Source organism: Cyrtonyx montezumae, unplaced genomic scaffold (genome assembly GCF_038088225.1).
Source record: "Cyrtonyx montezumae isolate F1298 unplaced genomic scaffold, pur_monq_1.0 scaffold_1, whole genome shotgun sequence".
Taxonomy (NCBI): domain Eukaryota; kingdom Metazoa; phylum Chordata; class Aves; order Galliformes; family Odontophoridae; genus Cyrtonyx; species Cyrtonyx montezumae.
This window is the reverse complement of record NW_027071825.1, coordinates 5701594-5721015: the sequence shown is the minus strand read 5'-3', so window position 1 is coordinate 5721015 and position 19422 is coordinate 5701594. Positions and strand designations below refer to the sequence as shown.

Sequence of the window (19422 nt, the reverse complement as noted above, 5' to 3'; positions counted from 1 at the left end):
AGCCCACGGCCCCTCCCGAGCACCAGACCCGGACCACCGCCCCGGAGCGCGCACGGCCGTGCCCCACGGCTCCGCCAGGCGCGGGGCGGGCTCGGGGTTCGCTTTCCGTCTGTTCTGTTGACGCCGGCCGCTCCTTTCCCGAGACAAAAGCCCAACCGCGCTGACAGCAGCCGCAGCCCTCTGCGGGCCGCTCCCCGGCCGAGGAACCGTGCGGAGGCCGCGGGCACGGAGAGTCACCTGCAGCCGTGCGGGGCCGCGCTGCAGGGCCGGCAGCGCCCGGCCGGCTCGGGGCTTCCCGCCACCTGACAGCGCGGGGCTCGCACAAAGCCCGCGGGCTGAGGCGGTGCCGAACCGCTCCCCGGGGCCGCGCCGCTCGCCTCCAGCCCCGGGACCCGCTCCTCCGTCCCGGGAGGCGGCGGGGCCTCGGCCCGAGGGAAGCGGGCGGCCCGCTCCGCGCGGCGGGAAGTACCTGTGTCAGGGAGAGGTGGGCGGCCATGCTGCTTCCATCATGCACCGGCCGGGCCGCAGGAAGGACGCGCCGCGACCCACCACTCGCTGCCCAACTTCGGCAACTTCCCCGGACGGCCCCGGCCAAAACCCGGCACCGGATCCCCTCCCGCCGGCCCGGAGCCGGAGCCTCCGCCCGCGGACGGCAGCGGCAAAGCAAACCCGGGCGGCGGAGCGCCGCTGGAGCCGGAGCACGGAGGCGGCTGCGGCAAAAACCCGGACCGGAGTGCAGGGCCGATACGGATCGGACCTTCTATGGTGGCCGAAAATTCGGCTCCCAGTCTTTCCCGTACCGCCCCTGCTGGCCCTAATGCTTCCTAATGGTTCGCGCATTCCGAACCCCCTGGTTCAGCCAGCGCCCAGCTGGGGAAGTTCCCAGACCAGAGCTGCAGAGCTTTGGAGCTTTGGTTGCGACAGAGTTGAGAACGGGGCCCAGGGGGAGGTGGCGTGGGCCCGGCGGGGCGCGCGAAGCTGATGCGTCCCCCGGCAGGGTCTGCCCGGCCCGACTGACCCCAGGAGGGCCTACGAGAACAAAGCGGAAGAAACGCTGAGAAGACATCCTAGTGAGAGGAGCAGGTGGGAGTGCCAATTCGCTGAGCCTTTGAGGAACATTTGTGTGCACACCAGCTGAAAATGGTACATCAGGAACTGGAGGAAAAGTGTTCTCATTTCTGTACTTGTAGCCAAAGATGGACCAGGTACGGGTCTGCCATTCAGAGCACGGGAAATGATCGGGAATCTGTCTACTGGAGTGGCTTCGCAGCATGCATTGTGTCTTCTGTTCTTCATTCCCTGCCAATGAAATCTTTTTCCAGCTCAGTTTCATGCTTATGCTAATGCTCACACCCACCTCTGCATCCTGTCATTCCCCAGCCCTTGTTAGCTGCTGTCTACATCTGGCATGGGACACGTGGGATCCCTCTTTCTCACCTCTTCTCTAATAGAGGCTTTTTTAGAAGCTCTGCTTTCCTGAGCCCTTTCTGAGTCATCAATTCAGCAAGAAAAAAAGATGATACGGAGGGGAAGAATATTAAAAGCAAATAGTATAATGTATTCACACCATTCACATTGATTGTCACACATCTACCTCGTAAAATTCCTAGAAAATAGCACAGACTCTTATCTTTGTAGGTTGAGTTTTTTCTTCTTTGATTAAATCTGGAGTACTATCCCACAGTAATTAGTATCTGGAAAACAAAGCAGAGGATTGCAAAACCACAGCTGTGTTTCCATGGGGCAGCAGTACTGGAGCTTGTGAGTGTTTGTGTGGCGCAGAAGAGAATGAGAGTGCTGAGGTCCCTATAATCTGCCAGGGGCTTGAGGGTAGGGAGGTAGAAGCTAGTGGGCAGCTCTGGGGACGTGGTTATGGACCTCTAAAGCCCAGCTCCTCTCACAGACAGCCAGGCTTTCGATACACACGGTCACCACAAGTGACCACTCAGCCTGGAGTCAGTGCAAGAATCACTCAAGGTAACTATGTGGCCTCTGCAAATTAAAATGATAATGAGCTTTGTTCAGTCAACACTGAGTTGGTGTGGCCATGTAGGTCTTTGCTGGTGTTGATGTTCTGGGCCCCCAGCTAGAACAGCTACTTCTGGCCTCAGGCATCTCTGTAATAAGCACAGCAGCACTCATCAGCTCGCTGCCAATAACTTGTGCTGCAGATCTGTGTGAATCCAGACATGACAGCTCCCAGGAGGAAAGAGCTATCTGCTTCTAAGCCAGAATCAAAATTTCAAGAGGACATGGAGAACAGTACTAGTATGCTATTGTTTGTAAGTGGAACAAGATTTTCTATCACATTTTGGCAAATAGGCACCAGACCTTAATGTTCTTTGTTTATTTATGTATTTCTAAAGCAAAACATCCAAGGTAATCCACATGGGACAAACAAGTGACTACTAAAAAGTCAAAAACAGCCACTTGGTTCTTGAGCACCCACAGCAGCAACAGCGGAACTGTTTCAGTGCAGTCTTACCCCTTTGTAAGACACTGTGCAAGTGTGTAGTAGGACTTGTTCTAGTACAGCCAACTTGAATTTGAAGCTGTGCTACAGTTAGGCAGTTTAGAAAGGCCTCACACCAGTGAGAATCAGACACTCATGACCTCTGTGTTTTATATGTGTCTTACAGTCATCAAGTACCCTTAGTAAGGCTAACAACATTTTAATGAGATCCACTGGTCTCCCTGGAAATCATCTAATTGTCCATGCCTTCCTTTATGATGGTGTTTATGGCTCTGCACACAGGAAGCCCACTGTTTTTTTCCCCAAACAACACCTAAGTATTCTGTGTGACCTGTTCTGCTCGTTCTAGGAAAAGTATTATTAACAGCCCGTGCGTGCTCCGGATGCTGTCAGGAGCGATGATTCACTCCTGCCTCCTGCACACCTCAACATGGAATGACTTAGCCAGCTTTCTGGCATTTCAGCAGCTCCAATACTACAGATACCAAATGGAGGATTGAAACTGTGAGATAAAACCCCTCCGATTTTCACAGAACAAAAGGAAACGTATGCACAAAGACACAACGTCCTCGGGAGGAAAAAAAAAGCAATTCTCTGACTGAAAGGTGGAAATAAAGGACAATTGCTCACAGGTAAGCAAAGAGAAAGCCTGTCTTAGGCTGCCCATGTTTCAGAAAGTCAAGCAACAGCTAGGCTCCCAACACACAGCAGCATTTCACCACACTTCTGGTTCTGATAGGTCCCTCCTGCGAAGTGAGATCCACACAAAGCTCTGGTGACCTTTTGGTCTGAAAGTATCTTTTATCAGAAACGTCAGAGTACTTTCCAGGACTAGTGACACAAGTTGTTTTAGGAAATCCCAGCTGCAGGTGTGTCTCTAAACAGTAACACACCCCAGGATGTGCTTTATGTGCTCTTCATGTTATTATATGCAGCTGCAAGTTTTCTGGATGTAGGACTCCTGAAAGGCTGTTACATTTAAAGGCCACAAGAGACCATTAAAATAATCTAGCTTGACCTTCTCCATAGAAGGAGATATGCCCATTCTTCCATTGGCATCTGTTAATTTTTTGCATAAAGCCTGTAATGCCTGAGTGCTACAGCACATCTACAGAGATGCCCAGTTACCAGCAAACGTACAGCAGTCATTCTGAGAACTGTATCCCAATGACTAATCTGCTAATTCCTCTTGTGCTGTGCTCTTGACTCCTTGTGGTGGTTTGCAGGCTTCCAAAGTTATAGGTGTATTGAAAACATTTTAAAACGAGCTGTGGGAGGATCAAATTTATATAAAATTGTATCAGTATTAAAGGAGCACAAACTAGGACATGAAGGTATCTTTACGTATTTACTCATCTGAACACACAGTTCTCTGCTCTGTCAGTCTTCTGTCACACAAAAATAGAGATGGAATGGAACAATTGGTTTTAGCTCTCTGTTTTGGGGGAAATGATGCATTTAGTATTGAAAATATTTAGGAACCCAAAAAGCAAAACCATTTTTGAACTGATAATTAGAATTTTTACCAACAGACTAGAATTTCTAAGACTGTAAGTATATCTTCTCTAATTTGTATGGGCCAGTCTCATGAGACAATTCCTGAAGCCCAGAAAGAATTGGATAAAATGCAGATATTTATTAAAAATACTAATTTGATCTCTAGTACACTAGATGGATGATACACAGCAGAATAACATTTTTCACACAGCATTTAATTTTTAGCTCAAGATCATGCTTGGAAACTGGAAAAATCTTCAACAGCATTAATTTGACATGTTGCACTGCAGGTATAATAGCTGAAGATGCAGCCATTCCTTGTACAGCTTAATATACACTTGGATAGAAATAGAACAAGCAATACCATTGATGCAACAGCAACAGTCTTCATTATAAATTAAACACATCAATAGTGTAATGTGTACTGTATATTCAACAATAACGAAGATTGAAAACTAACATGCTTACAAAGCAGCAAGCAAAAAAGCTTATCCTTTGTTCTGTTCTTCCTGAGGCATGCTGTATATACTTTTAGTCCAGGGAATGCAAGATTTGCCTTCCTAAAACAGTTACAGGTCTACTGTGTTTTAAAACGAATATAAAATATATTTTAAAAACCTATATTCTGAACTCCCAGTACGTCCATAACTTAAAACTAACCCACTCTGCCCATCAGAAAGATTCTTATCATTTCAGATTTATAGGATACATTAAGTAATTAGGTAAAAGAACATGTTACTGAGCCTTAAAATTGTTTTTCTTTTCATAGAATTGTTCACCTAAGACAATCTCATCACTAATTATGGCATTATGACATTTCAAGGCCATTACTGTAAATCTTGACCCTCTCTTTTTTCAGTACTCTTGTTTCTTTTTCTCTTACAAATTCTTAGTTTCTTCTCAGTTTTCCTTCATTATCTTCTATTCTTAGTTGCAACCCTAAGAACATCAACATGGATTAGAAGTAATTGAAATAAAATGGCACTGATGGAATAGTATGGGGCACAAGACAAAAAAAAAAAAACTTTCCCAAATCACTCACCTAGTACCTTCAACTCTTTAAGCTAAGCACTGATTCAAGCAGAAAAAAACATTTAAACATGCATTTATATTCATCCTTATTCAGGACAACACAACAGTCACGTATTTAATTTTACATTAGCAAAAATCTTTCCTATGTTTAAGTCATGCTCCACTTGAGTTTCAGCAATAAACTCTCTCATGTACGTGAATAATAGTGATAAGAACAGAGATGTCAGGTGGGCTATGATACCATGGCTGCCAAAGGGATGGTGAGCAGATGGGTCAAAAGCCTTAACAACGATGGAAAATAAATGGCATTTGAAAAGGTTTTAATGATTTTGCCCTGAGTAGACAAGGCTGATTTGACTATGTTAGCTAGCCATGATTAAGCTACATTTAAAACTGTGCTAATTAAAATATGTGTTTCAACGCCTTTGTTGCTATGGAGGAGATTATAAATTATTGACAATAGTGAGAAAGGAGAGCGAAGCATTACTTGCCTCCATCGGTACCACGCATGAATGCTGTAAGAGACTGCAGGCTGCACCTTGTGAAGGCTATCAGCCAATACAGCACAGTCCCTTCTGCAGATTGAAGCATCATTTGATGTGATTCGGTAGGAATTTCTTTTTGCTGCTCTCCTCCAGCTCAGAATCACACCTGCTGTATGTCCATAAGTGAGAAAGCCCCTGTGGGATTATTTTTGATTTAATGCTTTGTAGCAGGGAGAGTAATATGTTCTGCTCCGGCCCAAAAATTGCACAACACTGGCAGGCAAAATGTTCCTTTAAGTGTAAAACAAATAATCCTGCTGGTGTCAGCATGTAAGAGTGAGGAATGCTGCCTTAAAACGTCCTTTGTTTTCTTGAACTACTGACATGTAATTAAAACACATCACCTTTCCTTTTCAATTCTTCTAAATCAGTTTGGTACTGTGAACCCTAGCACTGTAACACAGCTGATGAGATGGCACTTAAATATGCTCTTTAGTGAAAAATATTTTCAGCATACTATAAATGTTGAAGTCTGATTATTACCTCTTTACTTTTTTTACTTTGCAAAGTAAGTGTGCAGTGAGAAGTTCTAAATTTAGTATTCGTTCTTGTCTGGTTGCACAAACGTGCAATTGAAACATGAAATACCATTAGACGACCAAATTATTCCTTTAATGACTCATTGGTTTTCTGTTTTAAGTTGCAAAACTAATGCAGCAATGATTCAGCCTTAATGGAACTGTTTAAGGTGTGCATGTGACTGATCAGATGTAGAAGAACGAGTAAAATTTGAACTCCACCATCTGACAAAGACTTGTGTAACTCTGTGACCTTATGCTTCATTTCTATAGTTTGTAATAAGAAAATTGAAGCAGATTCACCTCTTGCATTGCAACAGATGTAACTATAAAGGTTTGGCAATCACCCATTTAAAAGTATCTTTAACTGTGTTTCAGTAGCACTTAAAGCAGCCATGGAAAATATTTCCAGTGCAGTAATTACCATGAGTGAGAAAACCACATCATTGCTGTCTCACAACAGCTTTTTTGATGAAAGCTGCTTGGTTTACAAATAAAATTACATTTAAAAATATCTGGCCTTACACATGCTTTCCAGAATTTGAAAGACAGTCTGAGTTAATTTCTGCTGTTATTGGTAATATTTATTTAAACAACATGCACAAAAGCTAATAAGTAACTTGAAGAACATATTGGTGTTTATGCATACATTTCTATATTAGATTTGTTAAAATTACTGATGATGTAAAAGTATCAAACAAGATTTTCAGATTCCTATATCAGTTTACATTTACGTTTGTCCTTTTTTGGAAGGATAAATCCCCAAATTGCCCACATAACAGATAAACATGAGGCATGAAAATTACTCAAAGAACACAGAGGTGTACCAGAAGAAAGTAGCACGATCCTCAGTATAAAACAGAGGAAGAAGCCTTGTAAACTAGATAAGACCAGAAAACTACAGTTTTGCAGGAAAAGAGGATGTGCTCTTCCTAAAGCAATCTTCACGATTCAAAGGCACTCCAGTTCCAAAGCTGAAACATTCTTGTTATCAGTCTCTTTCTGTTTACTGAAGATATATAATTAGTTCCTGTTCAAATCAAATTTACCCTAGGGAATTTATTTAGAGAAATATTTGTGAAAAATGATTGAATGAGCTTTTGTCTCCTTTTCTTGCGGTAGCTCTACATGATGGTAAATTACATATAAGCAGGTAAGCAGAAGAACTGTAAAATGAATATATGAGTTGCTCCATTTACCCTCAGTTTTGCTAAGCAAGGAATAAGTCCAAGGCTAGAAATGAGCTGTGAGTCTCCTGCACAGGACTACAAAAGAGCTCCATGAGCTAGATGACACAAATATCAGCCCAAAAATACAAACTATACCAGTACCTGGCAGAGATCAAGAAATCAAGGTCAAGAAAATCTATATTGTTGTATTTATAAGTATCTGATGTTTATTCTTGCTTATCAAGTCCCATTTTTGTAGTTGTGATTCTTAGATGCACAAGATGTCTGTTAACTTTAAATAACAGCAGTTCAGCAAAGGCCTGGATGGCATCACAAAATATTCAAATCCAATTCATTACAAAAATCCAATACAATATGTAATTCTGATAATTTCAAATCCTTTTCCTAGAATATGGAATTGCCACAAATTAAAACCATACCGGTATCTTCAATGTAGGATTGAGACATGCCTTCACAGAATAATTTGATAGATTAACTGAATTGCCAGTACTGTCACACAGACATAGGCTTTGAAAAACCTTGGTGTGATACATCTTTTCCAGAAAAATAAAGTACAGGAAACAAAACCAATGTGCACAGTATCTCAAAAGTAGTTGCTAGTTAATGAGACAAATGACCTATTTTGTTTTAAACAGTGTATTTATCATGCACATTGGACAGCAAATTGGAGCAGATTGTACAGCCAGGCTTTCTTGCTTCCAAGTGAGGCTTGAAAGGGGAAGAGTATCCAAAAACTGCTTCAGAACATGGACGAAGAAGCTTTTGATCAAGGTCTCTGACAGGCACACCAGAGCTTGGTTTGCTTGCTTAGGTTTCTAAGTTATTTAACTTGTATATTGCCAGTCAGGTAACAGGGAATTATTGTGTTTCTTAATCAAATTTCTTCTTCAGTAAATGTTCTGGAGGCAGGACGGGGGGCTTGGTCTGCATAACAACTGGCACAGATGAGAGCCAGCCAGATGGCATTAATCTAAAAGATTCCTCTCCCCAAAATATTGCACCAATGCTCTTGGCAGGTTCTAAAAACAGCAGAGAAACTCTCTTTTTGCCTTTCTCTTCCTTACCATTATTATATATCTGACATTTCTACATGCCTACAATTTTGTCCCCTACTCTCATAGTTTGTAGTAGTGTGACAAATTGTTCATATAAGAAAAGCATTTATTCTACTAACAAGATCCAAGCTGACAAAATTTAAATTGACTCATTTCTTCTAGGTATCACAGTTTTGTAACAGTGCTGAAATAATGTTTCCATCAATTCCTGTACCTTTCTGGGGACTAATCTGAACAGTAATACAGCTTGAGTAAGCAAAATACTATTGAGATCTATGGTAAGATGAACAGATGAAATATATAACAAAAAGTAAAATTACTAAATTTGTAGATGTGCAAATTGTGCACATGCAATTATAATAATGCATGCTCCTTCTAGCAGAAATAAATATTTCCTAGCAACTGACTGAATATGACATCATAATGAGAATCTTTGGTTGCATCACATTGTATAATATCTGCCCAAACAACACATTAGATTCACCATTTGGTCCATTCATTATAAACAATCCACTTCAGTCTGATCCTCATCACCAGAAGACTCAAGCTTTGCTGTAACGCTAACAATCTGTGCCTTGGGCTAATATGAAGACCAATAGAAAGGAAACATAATACTCTCGGAAGATACTAATGATGAAATGAAGCTTATCCCTTAAGTCTGCTGGCTGGTTCTAGATTTGCTCCCATCACTGCACCAAATAAGCAAAATTTTCTTCTCCTACACGCTGCTCAAATCCATAGTTTAATGTATTCTGTGAAAAGGCTATGGTCTGTGTTATTGTGCAGCTGCATCAGAGCTGCCCAGTGCTGCTGGGAGGGAAGTACTGTGTTTCATTAGAAACTGGACAAGGGAATGCCTAAAAGTGCAAGCTGGCTGAAAGAGTAAAAGGAATTGAGTCAGCGTTCTGGAGAAAGGAAGGATTAGGGAGGGGTGGAACAAGCAGTATATTCTGAAAAAAAGAAGGTATGTTCAAAACAGCTAGCATATGAAAAAGTTAAGTGCCACCAGTATGCCATAAATAATACAAAATTTATCTAACGTACCATTAAAGTTTATGGATCAAATTCTCTTTCCTGGCCAAGATGTACTTGCACAATGGCTCTCAAAGAGTTGGTCATAGCTTTCTGATTGACTATCCAGTTCATGCCTAGCACTGTGCTGGGTCTAAAGATGATTCGTGAATGCAGTGAACCAAACTGCAGTTTCTCTACCCTGTAATCACTTTATGACTGTTTAAACGGGCTGTAAAACTGGTTACTGTGTCAGCTCTTGGTCTATCAAGAACTTTTCAATCTACAAGAGAAATTTCCTGCCTGGGGACATTAGGTGGTTTTCTCTCATTCTGTACTGCCTGAGCACAGTACGAGGGAAACAAGCTCTCCACTTAAATCCTTTCTCAGGTTTCTCCAGCTGTATGAATGCTTCAATTTCTCCAAAATGAACAGAATTTATTTGCATGTATGATTGCATATCCATGTTTACAGATAGCTAGACTGCAAATCCAACTCACATTTCTTGTGTTCTGGGGAACTGTATCCCTGGATGCAAAGTGCCTTCTGAACATTCATAATATGAAACAGATGGCTCAACAGATGAGCTGCCAAACACACAAGGCCTGTTCAAATGCCACCCAAAAGTAAAAGTTAAGTGAGATAAAAGTTTTCCTTGTCCCACTTTTATACAAACAGGGCCAATCTTCTTGGAAGATGCTCTTTACTAATTTTCTATCTTTCTACTTATTCTTTTCTAATTTGGCATGCTTGAGAAAACAAGTTCATCTTTACCAGCTAGCAAGATTCTCTATTTCCCAAATTCTGATTTCTTTGTTTGTTTTAATAAAGCTCCAGCCTCTAGGGTTAAGAGCTTGAATGTGTTATCTGAGCTTTAATTAGAAAAAGCAAACAAAAAAGCAGAGAAACATCAGACCTTTCTGCCTTCAAGTCTGCCAAGAAAGGATTGAAAATATAATGAGAGTTCAGAAACCAAAATTCTCTTTAAAATTATGCTAAATTCCCTTTAAAATTATGCTTTGGTTGGCAAGTCTTAAACACAAACAAATATGTTAAAGTACCTAGAATATGAAGTCTACTGACTTCCCGTTAAACAATCTAATATGGAATCAGCTTCCAGGAAGTTCTCCCCAGCTTGTAATAGTTCGTAGCCTTTCCATGGGACCCCCTGCCAAACACTTGGTTCACAGCTTGCACTGTTCATGCAGGCATTAATAAGTCTTAGGCAGCACCTCCACTATAAAGCAAACTTGATTTGAAGCTACCATACATCTTGATTTGCCCAGATATGCCAATTTTTTCCATCTGGGATTTCTTTCTGAGCACACACATATCCGTCTACTCATATATATCTGTCTAGAAACTGTCCATCCCCCCGAACTCTGTCTAGCTATCTGCATTTCTTAATGTTGGGAATCCTGGCCTAGTACAGTCAAAATCCACAAAGAATGGCATATTACATACCACAGATTTTCTCTATGCATGAAAGAAATTAACCATTTCTGAAAGGTAATTAGTCTGAGCATTCACTGTACAGAATACTTGCATATTGCTACTGGGAACAGAAATGACAGCCACCACTTTAGTTAGCCAAATATTATTTACATCAGCTATTCAGAGGAGTATTGCATCAGCCAATTATTGCTGCTTATCCCCAGAAATATTTAAAATATTGTAAGTCTAGAATTAAGGACAGTGGGAATATGAGACTGAAGATTAAAAAAAAAAGAAGCAAAGGCACAAGAAACATAGAGACAAGAAACATACTCAGTAAGGCTGATCAGCTACCTTGTGCTCCTCTTTCAGAAATTCAGTGCAATTACTACATATAATGCAAAGACTTTGTAGTAATTAAATGTATGAGACACCACCCCTGATATTTAACAGATTAAATTCCCATCCAAAAGTGTAAAGCTATGTAGACATGACATGCTACAGACAAAATAAGCTAATGTTATCAAAATGTAAACACTTGGATAAGGAAAACTGTGGGTTGGATTTTGTTTTGTCTAGAACTGTCAGACATGCAAACCAAAATCTGTACGATTGATAAAACAAACAGTTTAGTAGCTACTGATTTTGCTATATTCAGAAGATCTGAATCTTTCCTCTGCTTGGCATCTAGAAACAATGTAATTAGAACTGGTCAGCATAAACCAGTTTCATACTGACAAAAAGCTTAGATCCCCCTTTTCTTAAGCAACATGAATACTAGAAGTTAAAAGATTAAAGCATGTAAATAATCAAAGTTAAGTCAGTGGGATACATTTTGCTGTTCATTATGTACATGTAACCACATCAAGACCAATGGAAAGACAAGTAGGAACAACTGAGCTGGAAACATCCAACTAAACTCACATTCTGTTTTTCACATCTGTCTTAGTTTCACCTGGGATGGATTTATTTTCTTCAGAGTGATTGGTGTAATGCTCAGTTTGGGTTCAAGGAGAAAAACAATGTTGATAATTCATCAATGTTTATAGCTGCAGCTAAGCAGTGTTGTACAGATCCAAAGCCATTGTCAGCAAAGGGCCCAAGGAGCTGGGAGGGGACAGAGTTAGGACAGCTGACTTGTTCAACCACAGCAGTATCTTATTCCAAAAGACTTAAAGCTGCTAATCTACAAACTACATCACAAACCTGAACTGTAAAATTATTTTTTATGCCTCGAGTTAATACGCAACTGTAAGAAACCATTAAGTACTAAAATTTACCAACTTCAACTTCTGCTGAGGAAATTAGAGAATTACTGCATGCTATTTTATCGTTAGACTCACTTGTTAATATAATGTCCACAAGCCTGTTCTCAAAAATTAACTCCTGTGGGCAACAGAAAGCAACTGATGTAGCTCCCCATTTTCTGATAATCATCCAGAGAACTTGGCTAACTCTAGTAGCATTTATAGATATGAATATTATGTTTTTGTAGCACTCAGTCAGAAGTTATGCACCAATCACAGTCCAGATTAGTTTGTCTGGATGTTCAGAAGCATGAATTGAACAGACTGAACATTTGAAACTTGGAAGTAGTAAGTAAGTGTGACTAAGTCTGGACTTTCATCAAGATCCTGGCTGAAAAATGGAGTAACATAGCTGCCACATCTTCCCTGTCTGTGCTGCTGCCTATGAGCTGAGATTCCTTTTGTTTCAGTCTATAACATCTGGGCTTATTTCAGCAGTCCCAACCAATTTCATTTGTGGGAAAAGTCAGTGAAACTGAAAATGTTAAAAAATGAGCAAAACAAGGTTCTAGTACTTCTATGTAAAATTACTCTATAATCTCATTAAGGATCCCCATAGAAACTCCACACTTATGGCACAAAACAACAAAAAAGCAACCCTCCTTGCAAAGGTACCTATAGAGTCTCTAACTGAGAAAATAAGAATTTAATAGAGGCAGAGGCTCAGAACAAAGGTCCAAATCACTTAGGGTCCTATCTCCATCAGGGTCAATGGTTAGTAGCTATGGAAGATGGTAAGAGCAGGTGAGTGCAGTGAGATTGACCTGCTGTACTTTCCAAACCTCCAGTAACTTTCAGATCAGAAAGTAGCTGAGGCAGAGTGTTCAGCTGGTGTGAGACATTCCTTGTTTAGAGATCTGATGAATGTGTATAGCACATTCCATGCTATTGCCTTCATATCACCACGATTGGAAACCTAGCCAGGATGGCTAGAGCTTTCCACTGATCTTTGAGGCTGTTTTTTCTCCCTGTGAAGCTGAAGGAGGTGAAACTAGGTCTCACTTTGGGGATCAGATGTGGCTGCATCATACACATGGACCTGCTAGTTCACACACTGCTGAAGTTGTCTCCTGACAGCTGCAAAATAGCAGAACATCCATCTCTTCTCTACGTTTGAGGTCTAAATGTTGACCATGATTTTTGGGGATAAATTTGAGTATACTTGTATAGTAGTAGCCTGGTGGCTACCTATTTTTCTTCTCCTAAATCAATTTTCTGCTTGTTTCTCCATTTCTCATAGAAGAGAGAATTGAATAAGATGTAAAAAAAATGCTTCTGCATTTTCACTTCCATCAGAACAAGAAGGAAGCAAATCATTTAAGCAGTCACCAAAAGTATTTCCATTCTCAGGTAAGAAAAGTCTTCTCCAGTTTTCTCATAGGATATTTGCTACCTTTGTCTTCAAATCCTTATGCAATAAACAGCAATTGTAAAGAAAGGTCTTTTCAGCATTCCAAAATCAAGAGGCATTACAGGAGGGATTATATTGTATATAAGGCCCTTTCTATCCTAGATGTGATACTAGATTTAGGGAAAAAACAATTTGGCCTCAAATTCCAGATTTGAAATGCAGAAGGGACCAAGAATTCATTCTGAATTGACACAACTGAAACTTAGTTTCAGCAGATACCCATTTAATACTGCTAGCTATGAAATAAGATGAATAATAGAAGCACTCATGGGATAGAGCTTAATCTACCTGCTTGTGTTGTATGACTGATTGCTCAGTTCTAGATCTCCTTGGCCACGATTTTACCACCTTTTCACTTCATTAGATTTCCTAACTAGTACTCCAAAAATTAATGTAGTCAGATTTATACTTGTCTACTACATAATTTTGCCCCTTGACAGAAAACAAAACAGAACAAACAAAAAAACAAGGGATAAGACTGCATACCAGACACTGTAGATACTCCTTGTAACAGCCTAATTCTAAAAAACATGCATATATTTTGGAACCTACTTGTATATGTATGCATGCTAGTTTTAAAAACATTTATATTGCAGTATCTATCAATAATATATAAATGCACTGTATAATGAAAAACGAAAAACTCCTTCTTGAAAATAAGCAAAATACGTAATACTTATGAATAGGAATAAAACTGTTTAGAATATTAAATCAATTCTTACCTCTTCCTTGTTAAATTTTCTACTCAACCCCCTCTGTACACAGCCAAGTATTCATGGGCAGACAGTGCATCTACTGCACACTTGCAGAACACATTGACTACAGAAGCAAATAAGCTTTTTTGAAGCATATTGATAGGCCAGACACTACAGAAAGAGGTGATGGTGGGAGAGCTTTGGGAAAGGAGATTATGCTTATTTGCCTTTTTGTGCCAGTGTGCCACATACTGAAGCTGCAGGGAAGCAAACATTCCAGTTGTACAGCATTCCTCTATATCTTTTCTAAGTCTCTGTGCAGACTAAAGTAGAAATCACTTATTTGCGGTTGAGAAAACAGCATGGACTGCTGCATTAAAGTTTAAATAAATTATGCCCACAAGATGATAAGATACTTAAATCAAATGCTGAGACATTACCCATCTGAGCAATGCATTAGGAGCACAAAATGTGATTCAGCATGCTGTGAACTTTGAACTCTAGGACTCAGCAAAGACACTGGGCCTGTTGCTCTCAAGACTAAATTTTGTTTTGCATGTTTTATAACAAAATAAGATTACAGTGAATCATTCTGCCTGCAAAATTCATTCCATAATTTTTCTAATTGCCAGATTGATTTTTAGATTTTAAGAGCTCAGTCTACTTGCAGATGAAAAATAGCTCATCTTTCTTCAGAATAAAGGCAAGGCAAATTTCCTCATTCCTTTGGAATGGATTTATAGTATATTTAAGTTACAGATTGTTAGGAAGTGCTTTCCATATTACATTTATGTTGCTGTTAATACCTACATCTCTAACCACTGAGAGTCCTCAGGTGTAACACAGGAATTCCTGGCCCTCCTCTGAATAAAAGGAGTGCAGAAGGTACCCACGTGGCAAACATGAGGTCAAAGCTTATCCACAAGTTCAGAAACGCCTTCTTGAAGAAATACTGAGCCCCAAAATGACAGTTTACATCCCCTGCAACTCCAAGATAACAATGTGGCAAACTGCCTTGCATAACTACAATCTAGGTTTACTATATTATGAGTCCAGAACAAAATTCAAGTTAAGTTATTGTTATAAAGTTGCTTGATTTCATAATGCCTTCTCTACAGGTCTTGCAATGGGATTTGGTCATCAAGTGAGTCACACAAATTGCTTAACTGAATATCATCACACCCCATCTCTAACACACATTGCAACATCTGACAAACTTTTCCTTGCACTTTAGGAGCTAGGTGAGGTAGCTGCCTTTTTACTGGATAATCCTCCATAAAAATAGTACTACTAAACACAAAATAAACCTTAAGTTTCAGATTCGTCTTTATCTCTGCTTTAAATACAAGACAGAATCTTCATCCCTTTTCTTAAATTATACTCTACTTTGGCTGAACACATTCCATGTGTTTCCTGGAAACAGCTCCAGTACTGTAATATTCCCAGTGCAGCTGCAAGTGTGCAACAAAAGGAAGAACATCTGGGCAAGCTCTAAGTAGAAACAGAACAGGGATTATCAGGCCCAGGACTTGATTCCACTCAACTTGCTGTCATTTGCAGTCACTAAGAAGAGTCAGGAAGGTCTGCTTAGCCCTAAGCAATGCTCTTCATCCATAACCTAGAGGAATTTATGACAATTTGTTTAGATGAGAGAAAAATATGATGAAAATAGACAAGATTGGGAAATTTTACTGCTAATGGTTTTTATTACCTGGGACCATATAGGAATATTGACAAGAAAGGCCCAAGATTGAATTGTTTACCTCAGAAAGATAATCAGCTACCGTCTTCTTGACATTTTAAATAATCATTTTTTAATAAACATTTGTACTAAAAGCAGTGACAGCATAATAAATCTGTTGTGAAAATCTATTTACGATGGTCCTTACTGGCACACTTAATTTAATTATCCTTTTATCAAAATGACTGCTTGCAGGGTAAAGGTGACTCCCTTCTATTTATCTTCCTCTCTCTATTCCTCTGAAACAAACATAACTCTGAAGAAATAAAATAAATGATGTTCAGGTTCTGCCACTGTTTCTATTCTTAGTGTAGCTGGCATAAGCACAGAGGGATCAGACAATATCTTTACAGTACAGCAGCAGGAAACCAAAGATGACACAGAAGGCTTCATCTTCCACTTAATCATAATTTATTAGTACATTTGTAATACATAAATCAAATGGAGATTTTTTTTTCCTGAAGGTAAAAATAAATGACATTATTTGCTACCAACAGGTAGAAAAAATCATCCTCCACCACCAGGCTAAAATTATACCATCAGTCTTAATAAGAATGACTACCTTTATCAGCAGTTGATGCAACGACCCCATAGGGTAAGAAATATAAAATGAAACTATCAACCCATTCCTGAAGCAGTATAGGAAACAAAACGTCATTTGTTCTGTCCTCAAATGGCTTCCTTATGTTCTACAGAACCCCAAGCATTTGCAGCTGCTGGGAGAAGCCATTGCTGCTTTCCCTGATGCTAGCCACACTCCAGACACCCTTAAGGGAAACCCCAAGCCACACAACTTCAACACTGAGGTTCTTCAAAGAGCGGGGCAAATTTACCATAGAAAAGTATTTCCCCTCTCAAAGCATCAGACTTTCCTTCAGTATATTCCTGCTTCTCAATCCCCCTACTCTGGTTCTCTGGTATTTACTGTAAATGGACAAAGTCTTTCAAATTCCTAGAAACCATAAACTGTAAAGGGCAAAAAAAAAACAGATGCAATTGATTTGACAAGCTTGGGCAAAGGAAGAGAAAAAAGAAGACGTAAAAAAAGTAGAGTGGAAGTTGAAAAGTCCTGGAAAACACAGTCAGGATCAGGCATATCTGAGGTTTTGCCCTGCATTCCTGCTGGGACAGTCAGAGCACTCCACAGACTGCTTTATGGGCTCAGTATTGTGGCTGGGACACCACAGCAAAATGACTTAATTGAGGCCTCCAAGAGAATGATGCTGGACAAGATTCTGAACGGACGGAGCAGAGCGTCAATGGCAGCACAAGGTAACAGCTGGTGCCTTCCTCCCTGCTCTGCTGATCTCTGTGGTATGCAATCCTCGGGGACCACAGGGAGAACTCAATGTTAAAGCAGTGACATATTGGCCTAATTCGAGTTTGGCAAAACACGGAGAACATCAGAAAAAAACCTCTCTATAATTACAAAAAATAACAGCTCTTTGTAACTCCTCCAGATTGGATACAGACAGATTGCTTTAGGGCTAACTGAATTCTTATGTTGAGGAAGTCACTTACTAACTTCTATTTCAAGTAGTTTATTCAAAATTGGTAGTGTTGATAATGTAACAAATAGAGAACAAAAAAGCAAGTTATATCACAGCTGGGGTTGATTTCTGTTTTCTAATTAAAACTATTACACCACTCTCAAAACCGTTTGAATGGACACTTGTAAATGATTTGAAGGACCCAAAAAGAGTCTACTCTCTCCAACATTCTTACAGCCAATGTTCAACATACACTGGAATAGTTTGATATTTGCAGAAAATACATCATCCCTGTACATAAAGGAAGTACTTAAAACTGTATGATGATGTATCCTGAATGCTCCTTACAAATTATATTATCACATGTATTTTTTACAATTTTACTTTTAAATTAAAATAAATGATTTTTCTATTTCTGCCAACTTACCTGAATATCCACACTATATTTTTAAAAGAAATCTTGAGGTGAATCCTCACCTGTTAAGACAATTTTCCATCCTCTGCAGGACTTTTATTAGTTAATCTGAGGTAGCTAAAATAGATACTTTTTTTTTTTTTAAAGAGAAAACGCGACAGACTTGTTTTTGCTAGAAAAAAAAAAGTCAAAGAGAACAAAGAACAAGCTCCAGTGTATGGTGAAGCTCAGCAACTTCAGCCACTAGCAAACCAAGGGAAAGAGAAAGCCCTTCTGTTGAGTTTCTCATTGAGAACATTTTGCCTACAGACAGCCCTTCCACAGTTAAGCCAAGGGTTTTTTTGCACAAGCACTTTGCATAAGTTCAACTTTTGTGGCACAATACAGTGAAAGTTGTGATCTGAGATAAAGTTCCAATTCAACTATAGCTTTAAGTGGTAGCACTAGTAATGTTCTGGCACCACCTGATGTTATTGTTTTGCTTGCCTGGGTATAATCTCCAGGCAGCTGTGCTTTGTTTAGTCAGTGAAAATGGACAAAATGGACTACTGAGGTCATACAGGGCCCAGAAGACTGTTATCAAAGTGAGCAAACAGGGCTCCAAGAGGGACTCACGCGTTAGCCAGATTAAACTGGTAACACTACACATAAATATATCACCAGGTGACTCTAAGAGGCATTTTAAAGTCAAAACTACTAACCCCACCTGGTAACAAACTTGTGACCAACGTGATGTGTAAAATGCGAGGGTGAATTAGAAATATGGAAATAGTTCTCATTTTCTGAAATAAAACATAAAAACTCTGCCTTGGATTGATTCCTTTACACAAATGGGGAAGCTGGGGTGATTTCTCTGCTAAAATTAGTTTAGCTTAGTCAATTGGCACAGTATTGTAAGACACCAGATCCACTTCAGCCCTACTTTAGAAAGCTCTTTGTATTTTAATCATAGAAAAAAAAACATGTTTACTTGGAAATAAATAATAAATAGATTATTCTGTAAATATTGTATACTTCACACAAGAGACACAAGCACCACCTCTGCTGCTGTTGCCCGTCTCTAGAGAGGGACACGATGATCCCTATTTCAGCTTTAGTGCTGAAACACAGCTGAAGTTATGTATTTATGCTCAAGGAGCAGCACCAAAGAACAGGCCTCGCAATTAACAGGAGATTTACTATTATTCACAGCCCCAGGGGAACTCAGTCCACATCCCTGGATCAGCGGGCAGGAAAGCTGTGTCCCCTTTGGATCAGCCTTACCCTGACAAGCTGACGCCGGTGCCAAGGAGTGCCATTCTCATCTCACACCCTTCATACACGCTGGTCGCAGAGACCTGGGTGCTTGGATCAGACCTGCCAGGCCAAAAGATCAAGCAAACCTCGAGGCACAAACGAAAGCTGACAGAAAAACAGCCTCTGCCCGCAGCACAGCGTCACACCCTTCTCCCACATCTCTCCCAACTGCCAGGAGAAGCCCCACTACCTCAGCAGACGGTACTGCTACAAATTCAAGCTCCTCGTCGCTCTTCACACTCCACCTTCCCGCTCTCCCCGCCCCTCTCCCCGCCCCTCGGGGCAGTGTGGCTGCTGGCCTCGCCCCCTCCC

The 19422-nt window shown here is 40.3% G+C and overlaps 1 protein-coding gene across 4 annotated transcripts in view; it reads right to left on the bottom strand.

The window, feature by feature from the left end:
* Positions 1-587, bottom strand: part of EPS15 (epidermal growth factor receptor pathway substrate 15) — a 41344-nt gene extending 40757 nt beyond the window's left edge. For 3 of the 4 annotated variants that reach the window (XM_065738758.1, XM_065738764.1, XM_065738774.1), the window contains exon 1: positions 470-587. In XM_065738758.1, the coding sequence (XP_065594830.1) occupies positions 470-496 (27 nt within the window). In that variant the 5' untranslated portion in view covers positions 497-587. The remainder of the gene's footprint in view (positions 1-469) is intronic. The other variant, XM_065738783.1, reaches the window with a different exon arrangement.
* Positions 588-19422: the final 18835 nt, after the last annotated feature.